General features: G+C 54.2%; 1 protein-coding gene and 1 pseudogene across 1 annotated transcript; one reads left to right on the forward strand and one right to left on the reverse strand.

Moving 5' to 3' along the window:
• The first annotated feature begins 4,530 nt into the window (after positions 1 to 4,530).
• On the forward strand, positions 4,531 to 12,940 carry LOC149744104 (olfactory receptor 10V1-like; annotated as a pseudogene).
• Positions 12,941 to 15,397: 2,457 nt separating this feature from the next.
• LOC149744105 (sodium- and chloride-dependent creatine transporter 1-like) lies at positions 15,398 to 19,170 on the reverse strand. Its single transcript, XM_089903903.1, has 10 exons — positions 18,950 to 19,170; positions 18,714 to 18,858; positions 17,798 to 17,901; positions 17,585 to 17,709; positions 16,844 to 16,956; positions 16,575 to 16,712; positions 16,393 to 16,495; positions 15,781 to 16,301; positions 15,581 to 15,673; positions 15,398 to 15,538 (listed from the first exon to the last, which is right to left on the reverse strand). The coding sequence occupies exons 1-10, from the start codon at positions 19,168 to 19,170 to the stop codon at positions 15,398 to 15,400; spliced, it is 1,704 nt and encodes a 567-aa protein (XP_089760029.1).
• Positions 19,171 to 20,048: the final 878 nt, after the last annotated feature.

The following is a 20,048-nucleotide window of genomic DNA, read 5'->3' on the forward strand; positions in this document are numbered from 1 at the left end:
AGAGTTTTCAGGTGGAGTTCATAATTTTGCAAGAACTATGCATTCCCACATGACATATTTATCCATGTCTCTGTAATTATAGCATATTACCTGGTTAGGGAATGAAGGAACATTACTCTACCATGTAGTAGGGTGAAGGCTAGGTGGAGAAAGGCCAAGATATGTGTCTGCAAAATTGACGTCCAAAATAAAAAACAAGTTCCATATTCTCACGGGAAGGTAGGGTTTATCAGCCAGGATGCCAGCAGTTGTGTCTAAGGGACCAAGCCAGAGATGTGACTGGAGAGAAAATGTAAAATTAAGTCAGAAGTCAGAGTGAAACCGAAATTGAAAGAGTACCTAAAGAGCAATGGTGAAATTACTTGGATTACACAAGTCAGAAGAAAGCTGGTCTAGATTTTACTATTTACAGAAAAATTAATTTCCAAAAGAATTAAACTTGAAATGGGAATAAATGAAAGCATACAGTTAAATAGAAAATATGAAACCATAAAAATGAAAGGAGAAAACATTGATGAAGTCATTAATGCATGATACAAAACCCAGAAGCCATGCATGAGTAAATATGAATCAATGTCTGAACACAAAGAAATGTGAAACGTATTTATGGCAGAAAACACCGTGAAAGCATCAAATTGGGAATCAATTGGGATAATTCTTTATAAACCGGATAATAAAAAATGCAGGAGGGCTTCCCTGGTGGCGCAGCGGTTGAGAGTCCACCTGCCGATGCAGGGGACACAGGTTCGAGCCCTGGTCCGGGAAGATCCCCCATGCCGCTAGCAACTAGGCCCGTGAGCCAGAACTACTGCGCCTGTGCGTCTGGAGCTTGTGCTCCGCAACAAGAGAGGCCGTGATAGTGAGAGGCCCGTGCACTGCGAAGAAGAGTGGCCCCTGCTTGCCACAACTAGAGAAAGCCCTCGCACAGAAACGAAGACGCAACACAGCAAAAAAATAAAATTAATTAATTAATAAACTCCTACACCCAACATCTTAAAAAAAAAATTTTTTTTAAATGCAGGATACAAAGTGCAGAAGGCAAAAAAATAAAATAAAATCGATGTATAATTATACAAACATGTTAAACTCTGTTATGAACAAAACACCATAAATAAGATGAAAAGACAAACGAGTCAGGAAAAAATCGGTGATACAAATAGTAAACTAAAGAAAATATCTTTAAAATGTGAAAAGAAACACCAAAACACTCTTAGAAATCAGTACATAAAAGACAAACAATCCAATAGGGAATTGTACAAATGACGAGAACATGGCATTCATGGAATAAGAATTATAAACAGCCAAATTGGTACTTGATATGATCTTATTAATGTAAAAAAATATTGTAAATGCAGGTTAGCATATCCTAGGAAAAAATCTGGACGAATACACATAAAACTGCTCATAGTGGTTAGTGCAGACACATTATGAGAAAAAAATGTATTTATTCATTCATTTATTTATTTATTTTTGGCTGCCTTTGGTCTTTGTTGCTGCACTTTGCGCAAGCAGGGACCACTCTTCTTTGCGGTTCACGGGCTTATTGCGGTGGCTTCTCTTGTTGCAGAGCACGGGCTCTAGGTGCGTGGGCTCAGTACTTGTGGCTCATGAGCTCTAGAGCGCAGGTTCAGCAGTTGTGGCACACGGGCTTAGTTGTTCCGCGGCTTGTGGGATCTTCCCATACCAGGACTCGAACCGGTGTCCCCTGCATTGGCAGGGGGACTCTCAACCACTGTGTCACCAGGGAAGCCCCCTATGAGAAATTTTAACTTTCTAAGAGTGCACCTTTCTGTAAAGCATAAATGATTTTATTTATTTTATTAAATTTTTTTTAACCATTTAAAAAATTGAAGTATAGTTCGTTTACAGTGTTAGTTTCAGGTGTATAGCAAAGTGATTCCATTACACACACACACATATTGTGTTTTATATATATATAGTCTTTTTCAGATTCTTTTCCACTATAGGTTATTACAAGATATTGAATATAGTTCCCTGTGCTATAGAGTAGGTCCTTGTTGTTTATCTGTTTTATATATAGTAGTGTGTATATGTTAATCCCAAACTCCTAATTTATCTCTCCCCCTCTCCCTCTGCTATCCTCTTTGGTAACCGTAAGTTTGTTTTTTATGGCTGTGAGTCCATTTCCGTTTTCTAAATAAGTTCATTTATATCATATTTTTAAAGACTCCACATATAAGTGATATCATATGATATTTGTCTTTCTCTGTGTTACTTCACTTAGTATGCTAATCTGTAGGTCCTTCGATGTTGCTGCAAATGGCACTGTTTCATTTTTTATGGCTGAGCAATATTCCATTGTATATATTCCCACATCTTCTTTATCTGTTTATCTGTCAATGGGCATTTAGGTTGTTTCCATGTCTTGGCTACTGTGAACAGCGCTGCTCTGAACATAGGGGTGCGTGTATCTTATTGAATCACACTTTTGCCTGGACATATGCCCAGGAGTGGGATTGCTGGATCATATGGTAGTTCGATTTTTAGTTTTTTAAGGAACCTCCATACTGTTCTGCATAGTGGCTGCACCAATTTACATGCCCACCAACAGTGTAGGAGGCTTCCTTTTTCTCCACACCCTCTCCAGCATTTATTATTTGTAGACTTTTTTTTTTTTTTTTTTTTTTTTTTGCTGCATTGGGTCTCCATTGCCGTGCGTGGGCTTTCTCTAGTTGCACCTGTCGGGGTCCACTGTTCGTTGTGGTGTGCGGGCTTCTCATTGTGGTGGCTTCTCTTGTTGCGGAGCACGGGCTCTAGGCACACAGGCTTCAGTAGTTGTGGCGCGTGGGCTCAGTAGTTGTGGCACGCAGGCTCTAGAGCCCAGGCTCAGTAGTTGTGGCGCGTGGGCCCAGCTGCTCCACGGCCTGTGGGATCTTCCCGGACCAGGGCTCGAACCCGCGTCCCCTGCACTGGCAGGCGGATTCTTAACCACTGCGCCACCAGGGAAGTCCCCCCAGCAATGTTTTAACCAGTCCCGCCCCTGCCTTCTGGTGTTTCTGTTTGAGAGAACCACTGGCTTCAAGTACGACCTCTTCATTTCCTAGTGGCTTTCAACTCTTGCCCCAGAGCAGGAATGAGAGAAGCAGCAGATACAGACACAGACAGCTTTTCAGACGCTTCATGACTGTAGGGTCCCAACATGAGAATGAGAGAGAAAGCGATTCACTCCAGTCCTAGGGAAAGAGGCCTTCCCCTCCCCCTCCTTGCTGGTCCCCAAGGCTGAAGTCACATCTCTGTCATGTGACTCGCACTTTCACTTCCCACATGAGGGTTTTCGTGCCTTCATGCCGTTCGATTCTAAAAACAGTGCGGGGTCCTGGAAGCAGCGCCCACCTCTGCTCCTGTGAGGACATACGCTTGCCGTGCTCCGGTCACAGAGCAGACACACGAGAGGCCTGAGGCCACCTCCACCGAGGGCTTTGAAGGCCGCAGCCAAGGTCCTATCGACTCCAATCAGTGGACTCCAGACAATTTTGCTCACTTCCCTGCAAAAGAATTTTGTGAAACTATGACAGACACACACACACACACACACGCACACACATTTTTAAGATAGCATCGGAAATTGTTCATAAGTTTAAATAGTGGCAAAGATGTGATTTCTGGCTTACTGTGAATATTCACAATTTAAAGCTACCCCTCCCTGCCTGTGCCTTGGGAGGCCTTCATTTACCCCTAGCAGGGTGCCTGCCTACCAGGGTTTGAACGGCAGTCATGAAGACCACGCAGCTTTTCAGAAGCCACTGATGGGCCTGGTTCCACAGGAAGCTGGCGCCGTGTGCTGGGGCGTGGAATGGGCTAGTCCTTACAGAAGGTGGTGGCTTCTCGTTGCCATCGGGGCTGACTCTGGCCTCATGGAGTGGCGCTGTGTGAGCAGACTGAGCCGTCTGGAGGACTAAGGAGAGCAGCCTCTACGCACGCAAAAGTATCCTGTACCATTGAGATACTGGCAACATCGTCCCCGGGGAAAAGGCCCCAACATGCTCTTCACTGAGAACTCCATAGATGGCATCTATTTCCAAAAACGGCATTGCAGCCCCCAGGGCATGAGATGGAATTGCCATGAACTGCCTTTGTGAGATGGGCTGAGCAGCTCAGTGATGGGAGTAGAGAACATCAGAAGGAGAGCCCCTTCCTGCTCTGCCTTTGAGCCAAACTTTGTTTTCCTGAGATTAAACCTGCTTTGGGATGAACACAGTGAGATTTTCACCAGCCCTCTCTTGTCAAATCGTAACCTGTTTGCCTGATTTCAACAGTGCTCTGGCCAACCACGATGTCTTCACTTACCTGAAGTTTGGATTTCTAGTTCAGCTGGGAAATGGAAAGAACTGTAGTCTCTGTTCTGTGCGTGCTTTCCTTTAGACGAAAGCCGGTAGGCTCAATCATCTGTGCCTTGAGGAGCTTGATAGTAAGGCGTTAAAACAGCCTTGAGGACCTAAGAGCTGTAGATATCAGGAGTCAATGGTAGGTCCTTCCGGGACAGGACGCTTGATCAGGAACACCCTTGCACTTCTGCAGAGCAGGCACCGACCGCAGCAGAGAATGAACATGTGGGCAGAGGTGAGTCCTTCTTTCCCAGGGGTGTAGTCTAAATTTTCACTCTTTCCATAGCTGTCAACATTTCCTGACTAGTTGGTCCCCAGATTCTGAGGTCCACCTGGGACAGGGGCAAAGGACGTCCCTCTGGGCACAAACTTGCCAGGGACTCTGGAGTCCTCTGCCTCTGAGTTCCCTTGTAGCCTGTGGCCGGCCTCCCATTGCCCAGCGGCTCAGGGCTGCAGTGAAGTCAGCATAGGTCATAAGAAAGTCCCGTCCTCTTGCTTGGGACACACAAAGGACAAGCATACCTGGCACATCTTCAGCTAGACCCACCCTCTAGGGAGAGAGCGGCACGTCCCCGAGTCACATGGCTCACAGTACGGCTCAGGAAAGGAATCCCAACTTTCCGATCTGCAGTCCGGGTTGGGGGTCACCTGTGCTGGCCCTTGTTAAGCAGAGAGAGATTTAGGAAACACAAAAGGATCTTGGCAAGAGAACCTCAGGGGAAACAATTAGAGGTGTATGCCAACCACATTACTGACGTGAGCAGCCTCTGTGATCCTTGACCACACACCAGCATTAATAGACTGAGAGCCATCATTTGCTGTATACCTCCTCTGTGCCAGGGTGTATGGACGAATTTAGAGACTAATAGGGGACCAAACACAGACACGTGAAGCAGACAAGAGTCAAGCATTAGTCTGCTTACAGTGGAAACTGAGGCCAGACCTGACTGTGAGGTGGACCTGAGCTGGGGCCAGGCAGACCACCCGAGGCCCAACTCAACTCCACCCCTTCCCGGCTGGGTGGCTGCGGGGAAGCTAAGATGCTTCATCTCCCTCAGCTTTAGATTTGTCCTCTTCAACATGGAGCAAGTGATAGTGAGGGTGGTGAGGCCGGAGCCCAAGACGACTGCAGCACAGACGTTCTTTTTCTATCCTAGGGCAGTAGCCAGTCGGTCGGTTGGGCACAGTCCCCTCAGAAAGCCACTCCGTGGCAGTGCCCAGCTCTTGCCCTGACATCATCAGATGCGACCAGTATCAGGTGGACTTCTCCCCAGAAGGCTGCGTCCCCCTCCTCCGGCTGCCGAACCTCCAGCCCTGACCCTTCTCAGTCAGTGGGTGCAATTCCCCAAGGAGCTCTGCTCTCCTGCGCCCCTCGGCCCCCCATCATTTATCGTTCCAGGAGAAATATGGACAGAGGACTTAGATCCATGTCAAGTCACGATTTGCCCAGAACGTCTAATTTTTCTGTGTTTTGTTGTATCGATGTTAAGATATCTTTATTAATCGTTCTGACCCAGAAGTCATACAGTTTCTCGATTCTGGGAAGGTGGCAGCAGAGGTGGTAACATCATTTTTGAATCTTCACAAAATCCTCATCTACTCTCCCAGCCCCGAAAGAGAAAGAGAAAGAGATACAGGAAACGATAGCAAACCCAAAAACCCAGGGTAACGTCCACAACAAAACTAGGTGACAAGGTATTCCCACAAACTCCAAAATCTGGGTTGGCTGAGACCAACCCATCCCGGCTCCAAGGTCTGTGGACGCTTATCCCCCGAGGGAAGGAAGCAGATGGGGGGAAATCAGGGGCACGGGGTGCCTGGTGGTCCTAGAAATCCGATGCTTACCTACCTACAGGTAATTTCAACTGTGGAGCTCTTTGTGGTTGCCAAAATACAAGGCAGGAAAATAAAGAGAACCCATCAATCTGTCACTAAGAAGATTAAGAGGTACAAACTACTATGTACAAAATAAATAAGCTGCAAGGATATACTGTACAGTACAGGCAATGGAGCCAATATTTTATAATAACGATAGGTGGATTATAACCTTTAAAAACTGTGAATCACTATGCTGTGCACCTTGAAACTTATATAATACTGTACGTCAACTATACCTCAGTAAATCAAAACAACCATGAAGAGACTGTTAAGGGAAAAACAATCAACCAGATTGCTTCATCATCACGTCCTAACCGAATACAAGCACGTGGTTCCACGAAGAGGCCTAGTGTCCCGACCCACTGCCCGTAAGGTGAGGAAGCGGGAGCGGAGTTCCCTCCCTGAGAAATGAAGGGAATTCTGAGGCTCCCCACTCAGGACTGCATGCCTGCCTCCTTGGCAGCACAATTTCTAAGAAACTTAAATACAAATATGAGCACTTAAGTTGAGAATTTGGGGGAGTGAAGAAGGGCCAATAAATAGCATACCTCTTCCCTGCCGGAGTTCTGAACCACTTGAGAAATACAAGAAAAGTCCCAGCAGATGGGGAAGCAAAGCCTCTACACTGGTAAGGGCTGGTTTGTGAATACAGCTAATTCCCTATACCCCACACAGTTAGACTCAGAACAACCCATTGGAGGGAGTGGAAAGGGAAGGAGAAAGAGACCAAATACTCCACACTGAGAACCTCTGACAAACTCCCCCTGGTGAGGAAACGTGGACCTCTGGACGCTGCTCACCAACAGTGTATTTCACTGCATCTCCATGTGGCATCTCTTTCCTCGAGGAAACCAGGGGAGACACACAGAGTCTGTGATTGTGAGTGGTGTGGCAGCTGCGCTGACACTGCCTTAGAACATCTAGGAATTTGCAGAGGCGGCAGCCCCAGTTACTTAGGGCCCTTTTGACGTGCCTTTCTTCCAAAGTGCTGAATTTATGTTTAAAACCTCTTACTTGCCGTCCCTCCCTTCGGACCCCACGTGCCGGTAATGCTGGCACTAAGGTGGGCATGCGCATTAGCTGGAGGAAGACAGCATATCCTCAGCCCCGCGCTGCCGCCACATCAGGTCACTCATCGACGCTGGAGAGTTGCACGGTGCTTCTCTCCATTAGATGGCAGAAGAGCTTTTGTATTAGAAACTGGGGCCAAGAGGAGAAACAGGCCAGGGAGGAGGGAGAAGAAGGTGGAAAAGTGCCGTAGGCCCACCTTGGACTGTTGGCAGCCCCTCTGGGGTCATGATTAGAGGCAGAGACGACTGGAATGATTCAAGGGGAATTGTGTGTAATTCTGAGTACCCAGAGGGCTCTTGGGGGTCCTGTTTCCGGTTGCAGAGTGTGGCAGAATGCTGCGGGGCAGGCCTTGTCCCACTGCCGCCTGCAGGCCAGCACCGAGCTAGCCCTCCGAGGCTTTGGCCCGGGCAGGGCTATCCTCCAAAGGACGGCGGTGGAAAGGGGGTTTACTCTGAGCAAGCCTGTGGGCCGTGGAAGTGAAACCAAAGGAAGGCCCAGAGTGGCTGCAGGGGGAAGACTGGCTTTATGAATGTAGGCGAGACGTCGTTGGGGTCCTGCCTTACGAGGATGCGGGGCACGGTGCAGGTTGGACATCGGGCTGCACCTAGACCAGAACCGGGGAGATGAAAGTATTAGACAGAAGCCTGGGTCAGCTGAGTAGTAGCTTTCTCAAGCTTCCATAACCCTCAGTCCCCACTTCGTTCAATGAAGCTACTTTGATGACTCAGAGTTTGCAGATTAAAAATGGAATCCCCGATGGCCCTGATTAAGTCCCCTTGTAGACTCTCAGCTTTGGGGGCTGGGGGGCTTAGAAGCTCACCGATCTCGGGCTCCACTGCCCACTCTGCACTCCTCTCTAGCAAGGCCTGATGGCTTGATTCAAACCCAAGCAAACCTGTGCATTTCCTGCCTCTAAAATCAGCCTGAGGCCCATTCGCATACTGGTGACGGCACAGTGGGCCCGCAATTTCAGCAGATCTGAGTTAAACGACATTGTCAAGATCTAGACTGTTTTTTTCTTTTTCTTTTTCTTTTTTCTTTTTTTTTGGCAAGGAAAACCTGAGTAATTGAGTTTGGGCTTGGGTTCAGCTGTGTGACCTAGGGAAGGGCCTCCCCTCGGTGGGGTGGACCACAGGGACGGCCTCCTTCCCCACCTCTCCTCTAGGGCCAACGTAGCAGCTCCTCTAAGGACACTCCCTTCCTTCCAGCCATCAGACAGTGCTTCCGAGGGCTCGCTCCCCGTGGTCCGGACAGGCGGGAAAGCCACCGGCCAGGCTGCGGGAAGCTGTGCCACCGGGTCCAGGCCACTCGGCGCTGCCGCTGCTTCCCTGAAGATGGGCTTTCCTCCTCCTCGGGCTTCTCCCCGGTTTTCCGCTTCACGCGCTGACCTGTGCCTCCCAGGTAACAAAACCACATCTCTTCTCCGGGGCCGTTCCAGGCACGCGAGAAAAGAGCAGGAAGGATGCACGAGCCGTACTCACGCGGGGCCGCTGCTCCGCGCTCCACTCGGGGCTATGCTTTGGACCGTGGCGTGTGGTAAGAAACAAATAGAAACCACTGCAACACCGAAGTAATGAAAGACTGATTCAAGTCTCAGTTATTTTAATTATGTTTTATTTACTTTTGTGTATAGGTTTTATCTGTTATCGTGTGTTTGTTGTATTATTTCATTATACTTAATGACATTACAGTGCATCCATACTGTAGAATGCGGCAGTTGAAAGACTGAAGTATGATTCCCTTTGTCATAAAGCAGAAACTAACACACCATTGTAAAGCAACTGTACTCCAATAAAGATGTTAAAAAAAAGAAAAAGAAAAAAAGATTGACGTAAACCAGCTATGTGCTGACTGAAAACCTCTCCCGGACACATTATGCGGTGAAAACACTAAGGGCAGTCAGTTTATATGTGTAATATGATCCCATTTCAGCTTTTTTAATGTGTGACTGTGGTGAATGTTTATATACATACACGTGTGAGTGTGGGAATATGTGCATATATGCGTGCAGGTGTGTGTGAATGTATGCGCGCAGGTGGGTACTGTGTGTGTCCATACACGTGTGCACTGTGTGTGTCCATACACGTGTGCAGATGTGTGCGTACATGTGATCGTGTTTATGCTTGCGTGTGTAAGGTGTGTGCATGCCTGTTCCTGTGTACACGTGTGGGAGTGTGTGTGTGTGCGTATGCCCATGCGTGTGAGTGTGTGCGTGAAGTGTTTGCGTTTGTACGCACCGGACAAAGCAGGGAAGGAAGTGAGCCCCCCCGGCTGAGAGCGATGCTCTCTGGGAGAGCAGGGGGAGAAAGTCACACTGACTTTCACTTCTCGCTTTTCAACCGTTTGGATCATGTGTCTTTGAAAGTCTTTGACTTTCATCTTTGTGTTTTCAGTATTTTCAAGGTTTAGGGCCCAAATGAAACAAAGCAATCCCCACATGTCCGCAGCCCCGTCATGGGAAAAAAGAGAGGAAGTGATCAGCTGTGGCCAAGCCAGAGCCGAGGGTCCGAGTCCAAGGAAGAGAAACAAGAACCCGGAAAGGATGGCCTCACTCAGACCGCTGGCAGAGCAGGGCACTTAGTGTGATTTCCAGGCGGAGCTGGTGGCAGGGCTGGGAGCAGGGAAGGCGTCATCCGGGGAAGACGTCGTGACCATCGGCTCTGCGGTAACGAGTGGGCAAACGGCCCTCCAGGGACCCGTGCTGCTCAGAGACTCTAGGCGCCCATTAGGTCAGTGAACACCCAAAGAATAGTCAGTGTGACATGCAAGGGGCTGGAAAACTGGAAGCACAAACTCCGTCTGGGCCAAGCAAAACCATCAGCAGAATGGGTTTTCAGGTTTCAGTGAACACACTTCGAGTCTCACACTTTGGCCCCGGTCCAAATGGTACCTAAGTGAGCTCCTGTCCTTGAGGTGACAACTCCATTTCCACGAGGCGCTGAAAATGAAGAGAACCCATCTCAGTGACCTCAACAGGTCACTCCTGTTGAGTCTCGATGTGTTAGATCTCTAGACTCTTTAGCAATCTTCTCCTCTCCTCTGCTGTGAGAAAGGGATGCACAGGAAGGAATCGAAGCCTAGGCATAAGGCCTCCTACTTGTATCTTTGGTCCTACCGGGGAAGAGAGAAGCAAACGTGTCCCCCAAAGTCTGGGAAGGTGCCGACTATGTCCTAGTTCTGTCCTGCTTCCTCCCACCCTGGACGATCATGACCTCAGCATCCCCAATACGTCAAAGGTTCCCTGCCTTCACTTAACCATTAACTCAAGCATACGTGTTGGGCGCCTACTCAACGTCTGACTCTGCCCTAACTGCAGAGGATGCAGAAACGAGCAACAGACTTTTAGTCAACAGATCTTCACCAATAATACTAATATGTACCAGCCACTGTTTGAGAGCCTAAATAAGAAATCATTCTTGCCATCAGGGAGCCCACAGGCTTTTGGGGTAGCCAGAGAGAGAATCCGCCTGACTCAGCCCAGGGCTCAGAAGAGGTGTCTAGAGCAGGGTGACACGTAAGCCGGGGTCTCCCTGCGACTCAGCGGAGCTGAAACAGGGGAGGCTGCAGGAACCCTGGGAGTTTGGTGGGGAGGGGCGGTGGCGAGGGAGGGACAACATAGCCAACGCACAGAGTCAAAGTGTCTTTAAGACCAACTCGCCGGACCTTCCATCCCACGGGAATTCCCCACGGCGTCAATGACCCCGCCGGCCCGGCCTCTGTTCCAACCTAAGTAACATCACGCTCAGCACCCAACCCCTACCCTGAGGCCGCTCTTCAAAACGTAGTCAGAAGGAGGACTTTCGTTAGGGTCTGTTAAAGACAACTTCACTCATCTCGGCTCGTTTCTGTAATAACTCAACAGGTGAACTAAAGTGACGTCACCATCAGAGCGAGCACTCCGCCGCTCTCACTGAACAGAAGGCAGAATTCAAAAGGCTCACAGAATGGGGACAATGGCCATCTGTGGAGAGGGCTCCAGGGTCTCCCATGACTTAGAGAATTGCTAGAAAGCTGCCTTTTCCGGCCCAGGAGCTCGACAGAGGAGAACGCAGGATGGCCCCACTGCAGAAGCAGCACACCTTGAGCTCTGAATTCATTGTCTTGGGCTTTGGGGACCTGGCTGAATTACAAATCTCCATGTTTGGACTGTTTCTAATCATGCATCTTGTCACCCTAGCAGGGCACACGACTCTTGCGCTCATCACCCTCTTTGACTCCGCGTATTTCCTCCTTCGCAACCTGTCCACCATTGAAATCGGCTATATATGGGCCATCGTCCCCAGCATGCTGGCCAGTTTCCTGTCCGGGAGCCAGCGGATGCCCTTCCTGGGCTGAGCCCTGCAAATGCATCTCTTCAGCGCCCTGGGCAGGGCAGAGTGTTTCCTCGTGGCTGCGATGGCCTACGACCGCTTTGTGGCCGTCTGCAAGCCCCTGCATTACACAGTCATCATAGCCAGGACCCTGTGTCTGCAGATGCTGGCTCTGGCGTGAGTCAGCGGACTTGCGCTCTCCTTCACCCTCCCCACACTGATATCCCTCTTCCCCTTTGGTCAGTCTCATGAGATCAGTCACTTCTTCTGTGACATCCCCGCTGTGCTACTCCTGGCCTGCGCGGACGCACGCGGGCCAGTGAGGTCGCGGTCTTCCGCGTCTGCCTGCTCATCCTGTTGGTTCCCTTCCTGCTGACCCTGCTCTCCTGCGGGTTCATTATCGCTGCCGTCCTCAGAATCCACGTGGCTGAGGGCAGGAGCAAGGCCTTCTCCGCCTGTGCTGGGCACCTGCTGGTCTCCCTTCTGCACTACGGCTGCACGATATTCATCTACATTCGCCCCAAGTCATGCTACGCCCCAGAACAGGACAAAACTGTGTCCTTAATCTACACCAGTGTCACTCCCGTGCTCCACCCTATGATCTATAGTCTGAGGAGCAAGGAAGTCGAGGGGGCCCTCAAGAGACTCCTGGAGAGCCACGAGCAGACGAGGCCAGCGGTCCAATGCAAGGGGAGGGGGAAGAGGGGCTCCACGTGCCAGAGCCCAGTCGGTCATGTCCGTGCAGCCCTCGCAGCCCCACGCCTCCTCCTGAGGGCTGTGCTGTGGTTCTGCGGGCGCCTGGACCTTAGCAGTAACCCCCTTTCCCGCCGTCACACATGGAACAAACCCTGACGCTTTCCGAGATGGAGCAGCTCTGGGGGGGTCAGTGAACGTTTCACGGCCCCTTCACGGACGATGACACCCAGACCCTGGAGCACCGTCAGACACTTCTCCGGCCAAAGAGCTAGAAGTACAAGGAGCGAGCTCCCAAGTCCAAATGAGGTAAAGGCAAGGGGGCAAAGGCAGAGCCAGCCCAGGGGCTGTACCCCACTCCACCCTCCTCCTGCGCGCCCTCCTCTCCGCCGCGTTTCCCGACCTACCCCGCTTCCAGCCTCTGGGCCAGCTGGCCCCTCCTCATGGTGCCATGGGTTCAAGGGCCGCTCACTCCTGGCGGCCTTGGGGAGTGCCCGTGCGCTCACTCATTACCTAGGGCTGAAGTGCTTTGCTCTCTCCCTGACTGGCCGAGAGGCTCCTTGAAGGCAAGAACTGTGATTAACCTGCCGCCCCGGCACCGCGCACATAACAGGTGTTCAATCAGCACTAATTGGACGCTGACCCCCCCCCCCCGCCTTCCCCCCCCGCCGTGAGCTCTGGCATAAGAACAGCTTCAGACTCTGGCTGCTAATGGAAGGGAAGCCTTCAATATCCTGCTGAGCCTCCGAGATTCAGGGACTCAGGTCCGGCATTATGATCCCAAGGAAGTGTTTGCTGACCCCACGTCCACCCCACAGGCTGGGCGAGGTGCCCTGGATCCCTGCATCCTAGCACTTAGCAGCAAATAATTCTTGAATGAGTGAATGAGCACCTTGTGGGTACCAGGCACTGCCCATGGCACTGGGGATACGACAAAGCATAAGGCACAAAAGAGCTCACAAATGAGGCTGGCGAGTTGAGCACCTTATTTAAAAGACTAAAATAAAACGAATTATTTAGAAAATATACAATGGTTACGAGCTCTTCTTTCCTAGGCAGGAGTCATTCACCCAGCACCAAGCCTAGAACACCCACATGCTGTTTAAAAGGGTCAGGAAGGAAAGGGTCTGGGTCCTTGATGACCCTTCATTGGAAAACTCAACCACAACCATCATCACCTCCCTCTAGCCTTCGTGTTCGGTCAACAGTACACTTCCTCATAGTTTAAACCCCCAAAACCTTCCTCACCAAACCCCAACCTTGCCTACTCTCCTCAATTCATGTCTCCTACCACCTCCCTCATCATTCCTAGACGATGACCCCACCTCCTGCCACAGAGGGGCCCTCAGAGCCACCAGAGGGGCACTCCTCAATGGGAGTGGCAGATCTTGGAGGGCAGGAACCATGTGGGTAATTTTCCCTCGTGTCCAGCCCTACTTGCTCTCTGGCCTGCGCCCTCAGACCTAGGAAAGGGCAGAGCCTGGAGGGGCAGGAGGCGGTGCCATCATGAGGTCCTTGCAGGGAACCCAGATGGCGACTCCAGGTTGATCAAAGTGAAGGTGGGGTGATCGCTAGCTTCAGCGTATGTGGAGAGAGAACTGACGTGAAAGTCAGAGAGACAGCGGCCGAAACACCAGTAGCCGCTTGTTGCCGACCACATCCCGTTGCAACCCTACGCGGGCCCTGTGCTTCAGGGCCATGTGATACCCTTACGAGAGGGGTGCACGGGCACCCCTGTATTTGGACAAGCTTCGAGGGGTGCCTCTTCTTTTATCTCTTCAAGAGATATTATTTTCACTACTCTCACCCCTAAACCCTTCCTTATTTTCAAAATAAACTAGTGAAACGTTGGCAAGTGTTGAAGCCGGGTGAAAGGTAGGCGGATTTTTAAAAACACTATCCTCTCTCCTTGTGAGTACATGTGAAATGTCCGCAATAAAGATGCTAGAAAAGTCAAGGTACTGACCGGTCTCCCACCCTCGCCATTTATCTAAACTTCGCTCTTCCTTTAAGGCACAGCTCAGATGCCTCTGAGCCCCCGACCCCTTTTTAATGACCGCCTCGGTCGAGTTCGCACTTAAGGCAAGGGAATGCTGCTGACAGGAGAGCAGCCTCGGGTTCCCATCCACCACGGCCTTGCCGTGTGTGCACAGCACCGACCCACGTGTTCCTGTGCACGTGTGCACCCACACAAACGTGCACACACACAAGGCCCTGGGTGGGCAGGGGTGCAGAGACAGGGGGGTCCATCACTCCCAGGAGGTGGGGTGGGAGTCTGGCGGCACAGGGGGCCCCAGGGAGGAGGGAGACCCTCTCCTGGGTGCCGTGGGACAGGACGTGGGTCTGTGTGGTTGGGGTGTGATCCTGGGTGACATGACGATAACCCACTGACCCGCCCAGGGAGGAGGGGTTCCCAGAGAGCAGGCGCACAGCAGTCCGTCAGGTAAGAGATGACGCCCCCTTGGCGAAGAAATAGAGATCTATGTCTATAACGAAGGTACTCACGCACACATGCACTCAAGCTCACACAACTGCTATTGGTGGCAGTTGGCTCAGGAACTGAAGGTTCCCTTGCTGGCTGGCTCTCTAAGCTTCTAGAGTAGGGACAGGGAGAGGGGTCTAGCCCAGCTGATATATTCGCCTTGGTTCTGCTGCCCCCCCCTCGCCTGCCCCCTCTGCTCTCCAGTCCCCCTGTTCCCCAAGCTGCCACTGCTGCCCCTGGGGTGAGGGGCCACCCAAGGGTGTGCTGGGCAGAGCCTGGAGAGAGGCAGGCAGGGCCTGGTGGGGTCAGGTTAGACGTGACGGTAGCGGGCACTGGAGGGCGGGCGGCAGGGCTTGGGAAGCAGCGTGGGCACCAGCTTGGTTAAGGGTGGTGGGGGAGGCATCTACTTTTGGTGGGTTGTGATATTATTGGCATTTTATTAAAAATGGAAAAAGTTATTTTAGTTATAAGCACTCTGGTGCTTCCTCCCCTCCCCCCCACCCAGGCAGACCCCCATAGGTGTCAGGGAAAGGCAAGCCCCCTGGGGGGTGGGGGGCTAGAGCAGTGGCTGCTATGGCTACGAGAGGGTGAGCTGGTGATGTGAGCCGGGGCACCTGTCACATGACGCTCTCCACCACCACCACCTTGCTGCTCTCAGACACCGGGGTCAGGGTGGTCAGGCCCCTGACATCCGAGTCCTGAGCTCTGTACTCCAAGTGGTGGAGGCCCCAGACGGGCTGCGTCAGGTGCTGCCGGCGCTGCGGGAGAGAGGGACACGTTGGGTCCCTGGGGAGGGGCACCTGCTTGTCCCTGGCCTCTCTCCACTTCCCGCCACCTGCCACCAACTTGGGGCCCGGGGCCGCGCCCCTCCTGACCAGGCCCCGCTCCCTACGCTAGGGAAATAGGGGTTCAGTGGAGGGCCGAGTGGCTGCTAGAACAGAGGCTAGGGACAGGCCTCTCCTCCGCCGCCACCACCTGAGCGAGGCCCTGGAGGGCCAACTCTCCTCCCGTACACCCCCCTCCGAGCTGGCCAAGAGGCTCCGGCACAACGGTCTGTCCCTCCCGGCATGTGGGAGAAGGGGCAGGGCGCTCTGGAGATCACGTCTCCACCCAAAGGGAGGGAGGGATGGTGTGCGGGAGACGGGGCGCGGGGAACTGACTTCAGCCACGGTCCCCTTGGCCCTGAGGAGGCAGCCCAGGAGGTGGAGGGGCACACACAGCATGGAGGAGAGCGCGAAGCCCCAGCCCATGGCCTCGCCCCACCACGGGTACACGTAGGTGTTGTTGTAGACCAGCGGCTTGTAGTACACCGTGTGGAAGATGAAGACGCCCTGTGGGTGAGAAGCCTCGCGCTCAGCCGGCAGCCACCACTGCGAGCCCTCAGTGTCCCTCGCCCTGCCCAGCCTCTCCCGGCCCTTACCATGCACACCAGCGGGGTGAAGAAAGACCGGCACCATTTCATCCAGGGGCAAGGTCGGTACCCGATCATGCAGGCCACGTCGTCCATGAAGCGGTCGGCTCCTGGGGTCACGTGAGGCCGGAGGGCCAGGGCTAGAGACGCACCACCCCTGACCGCACCGCACCCCCAGCTTGCCTGTTGGCCCAGACCTACCGTACACCCAGGCGATCACCGCGCACTCCCAGAAGGCCTGCCAGAGCAGGGTGGTGCCGCTGGCTGAGTAGTAGTCAAACAGCTGGAAGACATACATCCCGCCCTGTGGATGGAGCCAGGTCAGGGAAGGTGGCAGCCGGCAGCCTGAAGCTAGGGGCATCCCTCACCCTGCCGCCACTCACATCGGTCACCATGGAGAGATCAATGACAAAGCAGAGGGCGCAGCAGAGGGCCACGGAGATCTCTCTTTGGAAACGGAAGTAGTAGGAGGCCGGGAGGAGGTCCAGCAGGCCGGTGATGAAGCCTTCCACACCTACAAACTGTGGCCGGGCAACTCAGGCCGTGCCCCTCCCCACCCACCTGCCATCTCCCGTCGCCCAGTGTGCCCTCTGCTCGCCAGCCCCCCACCCCCTACCTCCCAGCCCCCTCTCTTGCGTCCCCCCTCTCAAACCTGGCTGTCAAGGCCAAGCAGCAGCAGCATGAAGAAGAACAGAGCAGCCCAGAGCGGGGCCACAGGCATCAGCGTGACGGCCCGGGGATAGGCGATGAAAGCCAGGCCAGGCCCTGAGGGGGAAGGGGCAGGGTGTGGACACCTGGAGCCCCCCCACCCACGTCCTGTCCCCCTCCACACTACACCACGGTACCAGAGGAGTGGACGATGCCAGGGCACCCTGTGGCCAAGGGCCTTTCGACTTCTGTCAAGACACTGCCGGGCCACTCAAGCCCTCGTGTTTGTGTGTGTGTGTGGGTGTGCGCGCGCATGTGCGCACCATACCAGGGGCTGGAAGGTTCCCGCAAGCCCTTGGTAGACCTGTACCAATAAGAGTGGCGCGTCTGGCTCAGCCTTCTGTGCCTGGGTTCCGGCAGCTACTGTGGTCGCAGATCACCACTGACCCAGAAAAGGCCGACCTTTCCCTCTACAACACTCAGGCAAGTGTGAGGACATACCCCGAGGCCCCTGGATACAGACGGATGGGGGCTCGGGGCTCCACGTGGCCTGGCCTGAGGTGGCTGGACAGCTGTGCCTCGCAGCTGCTCAGCCAGGCCTCCTGGCCCAGAGTGATGGGACAAATTGAGTTTGAATTGTTCTCATTTCTCAGAACGTCATTCTGTGTGCGTTCGCGTACACGGTCCGTTACGACAGCAGCTACCGCTGCTCCGGAGGCCGGGCTGGGGCTTGGGGCGTCTTTACCTGATTCCGCCACCTTGGAGATGTGCACGCCCTGCTCTGTGGCCATGAAGCCCAGGATGGAGAAGACCACGAAGCCAGCAAAGAAGCTGGTCCCGCTGTTTATGAGTGCGAGGATGATGGCATCCCTGGGGGCAGAGGGGACCGTGTGGGCTGGTGAGACTGCCTGCTGGCCACGGGCAGGCAGGGCAGGGATGGCAGGGCTGTAGTGCCTACTTGTAGCAGTTGTTGTTGAAGCGATTGTAGCCGCCCAGGGCCGTGAGGGCCCCCAGGCCAATGGCATAAGAAAAGAAAATCTGGGTCCCGGCATCTATCCATACCTGGAGATGAGCGAGGGGAGAGCAGGTGTGAGGAGCCACGGCAAGCACAGGTCAGCTGCAGAGGGAGGGAGAGGCAGGGCCCTCCCCTGGCGGGGAGCAAGGCCGCAGCCCGCAGGCAGGTCCCACGCCTCCCGTGCCGACTCCAGGTCCTGGTCTGCAGAGAGGCGGGGGTCCTTGGTGCCGGGGATTAGAACTCAGCTAGCCAGAGACACAGGCAAGATCAAGACGACAGCAAAGGCCTCTGCCTCCCACGCAAGCAGCGCCAAGCGGCTGCTCTGCGGACCCTGCCGGAACGCTCCCGCCCTCCAGAGACCTGGCCGTGTCCCGCGTGTCCCGCAACCATCGGCAGGCTGTCTTATTGTGTGTCTGTTGACACAGTTGTCCCCACAACCTGACAGGGAGCCCCTGAGGGAGGGATGGGTCCACGCTCCCCGCTGGGTCCCCGAGGGCAGACAGGCAGGTGAAAGAGACAGACCGAGAAGGTTAAAAGCTGACGCAGAGCCAGAACCGAGAGAAACTGGAAGGGAGGGAAGGCGAGCCAGGGAAGGCAAGCCACGGATGCCCCCCACCCCAGGGAAGGGGCAGCCGCTGCCGGGGCCACTCCACCTCCACTCGGGAGGGAAGGCTGCCGGGCCTGGAGGCGCAGGGTGGAGAGGACTCTCCAGTCAGGGGGTGGGGATCAAGTCGTCCGGACTGAAGTCCCTGCCCCTCCTCGGGCTCTGGCCCTGGTTCCGTCTCCTCCCGTGGCAGCAGTGTTTGCTGGCAGACACCCACATCCCCCCAGGCAGTGCTGCCCCCGGGCCTGCCGTCACCCTGGCTGTACCTCTTCTGTTGACTTGACCCCCGTTCCAGATACAGAAGTAGACCAGCACCCAGCAGACTAGCAGACACAGGGTAACCTCCCAGCTAAGGGCCCCCAGGCCCTCCAGGCCCCCGGAGAGCCGCAATACTTTGTTCCTGGGGAAGGGAAAGCCCATGAGGTCTGTGCCACCAAATGCCCAGGAGACTGGGGGTGGTCCTGGGGTAGGGGCCCTCGCCCCTCCCCCACCCCATCCCCCGCCGCCGCAGCCCTTGCGTCCAGCCGGTCTCCCCCATGCACCAGGCCAGCCCGGGCCTAGCCTGCAGCCTGAAGTCGCTGAAATCTGTGTCCCCGGAGCCTTGGAGCCCCTGGCAGCTCGGCCCCACGGCGTCCCCAGCAGGCCCAGCAGCAGCCCCCCGCTTCCCTCCCCAGGCGGGCAGGCATCGCCCGCTCTGCATCCCTGGCCTCATCCCCGCAGGGCCGGGCCCCCACACACGCACACGTGCATACGAACACACATGCAGACTCGAGCTACGTGTTGGAGACCAGAGGGCTGGCCGGGCCTGGCCCAGAGGTGCCCGACTCACTTGCAGAACTCGATGACAGGGACCTGTGCTCAGCAGGCTGGTCACACGTGAAGTTGGCCAGGCTGGCACTGACACAGACTTCGAACTGCACGTGGCTCGCCTGGGGTTTGCAGGCTTGGCAGGGAAACTTCCGTTCTCAGAGGCCTGAGGAGGTGGGGCGGGGCTCTGTTTGCACATACGCACTGGGGAGCTCTAGCCACACTACGGGGAGGAGCGTCACCTGGAGGCCTCAAGGCTAAGCCACTTACGGGGAGCCTGGGCCCGAGGTAGGCCGGTTAGAGGGACCGGAAGATGTGGGTGTGTGTTTGCGCAGGCTCATTGGGGTTACACAGCGCTCTGCGGTGTGGAGCTTAGTAAGGGGGCGACCATTGGCTGGAGAGCCTGCAGGCTCTGTTGGTGGGAACCAATCACGAGTCAGGAGGCGTTACCAGGGGTCTGCGCAGGCGCTCTGGGAATCCCCACCTCAGGGGCCGTTAGACGGTTGGTTTTGTTAGGGACCGTTTTTTCCTTCCCCCGCTCGTAGGGAGCGTGGAAGCGGTTCTAGATGGAGTCTGAGGCAGATGGTGAAGGAGCCATGAGGGCAGCAGACGAAGGCGCAGGTGCCGCGGCCGTTGCAGTGGGAGCAGCACGTGGTGGCCAGGGTGACCCCGGTGACCCGGTTGATCCTGGCGACCCTGGCAACCCTGGCATTGCAGGAGAGGCAGGTGGCGCTGCCAGTGGCCTTGTGCAGATCCAGTGGGCAGCCCACGCAGCAGGCCCAC

Source organism: Delphinapterus leucas, chromosome X (assembly GCF_059928025.1).
Source record: "Delphinapterus leucas isolate spDelLeu-1000000601 "Yukka" chromosome X, BTC_Dleu_Yukka2, whole genome shotgun sequence".
Lineage (NCBI taxonomy): Eukaryota > Metazoa > Chordata > Mammalia > Artiodactyla > Monodontidae > Delphinapterus > Delphinapterus leucas.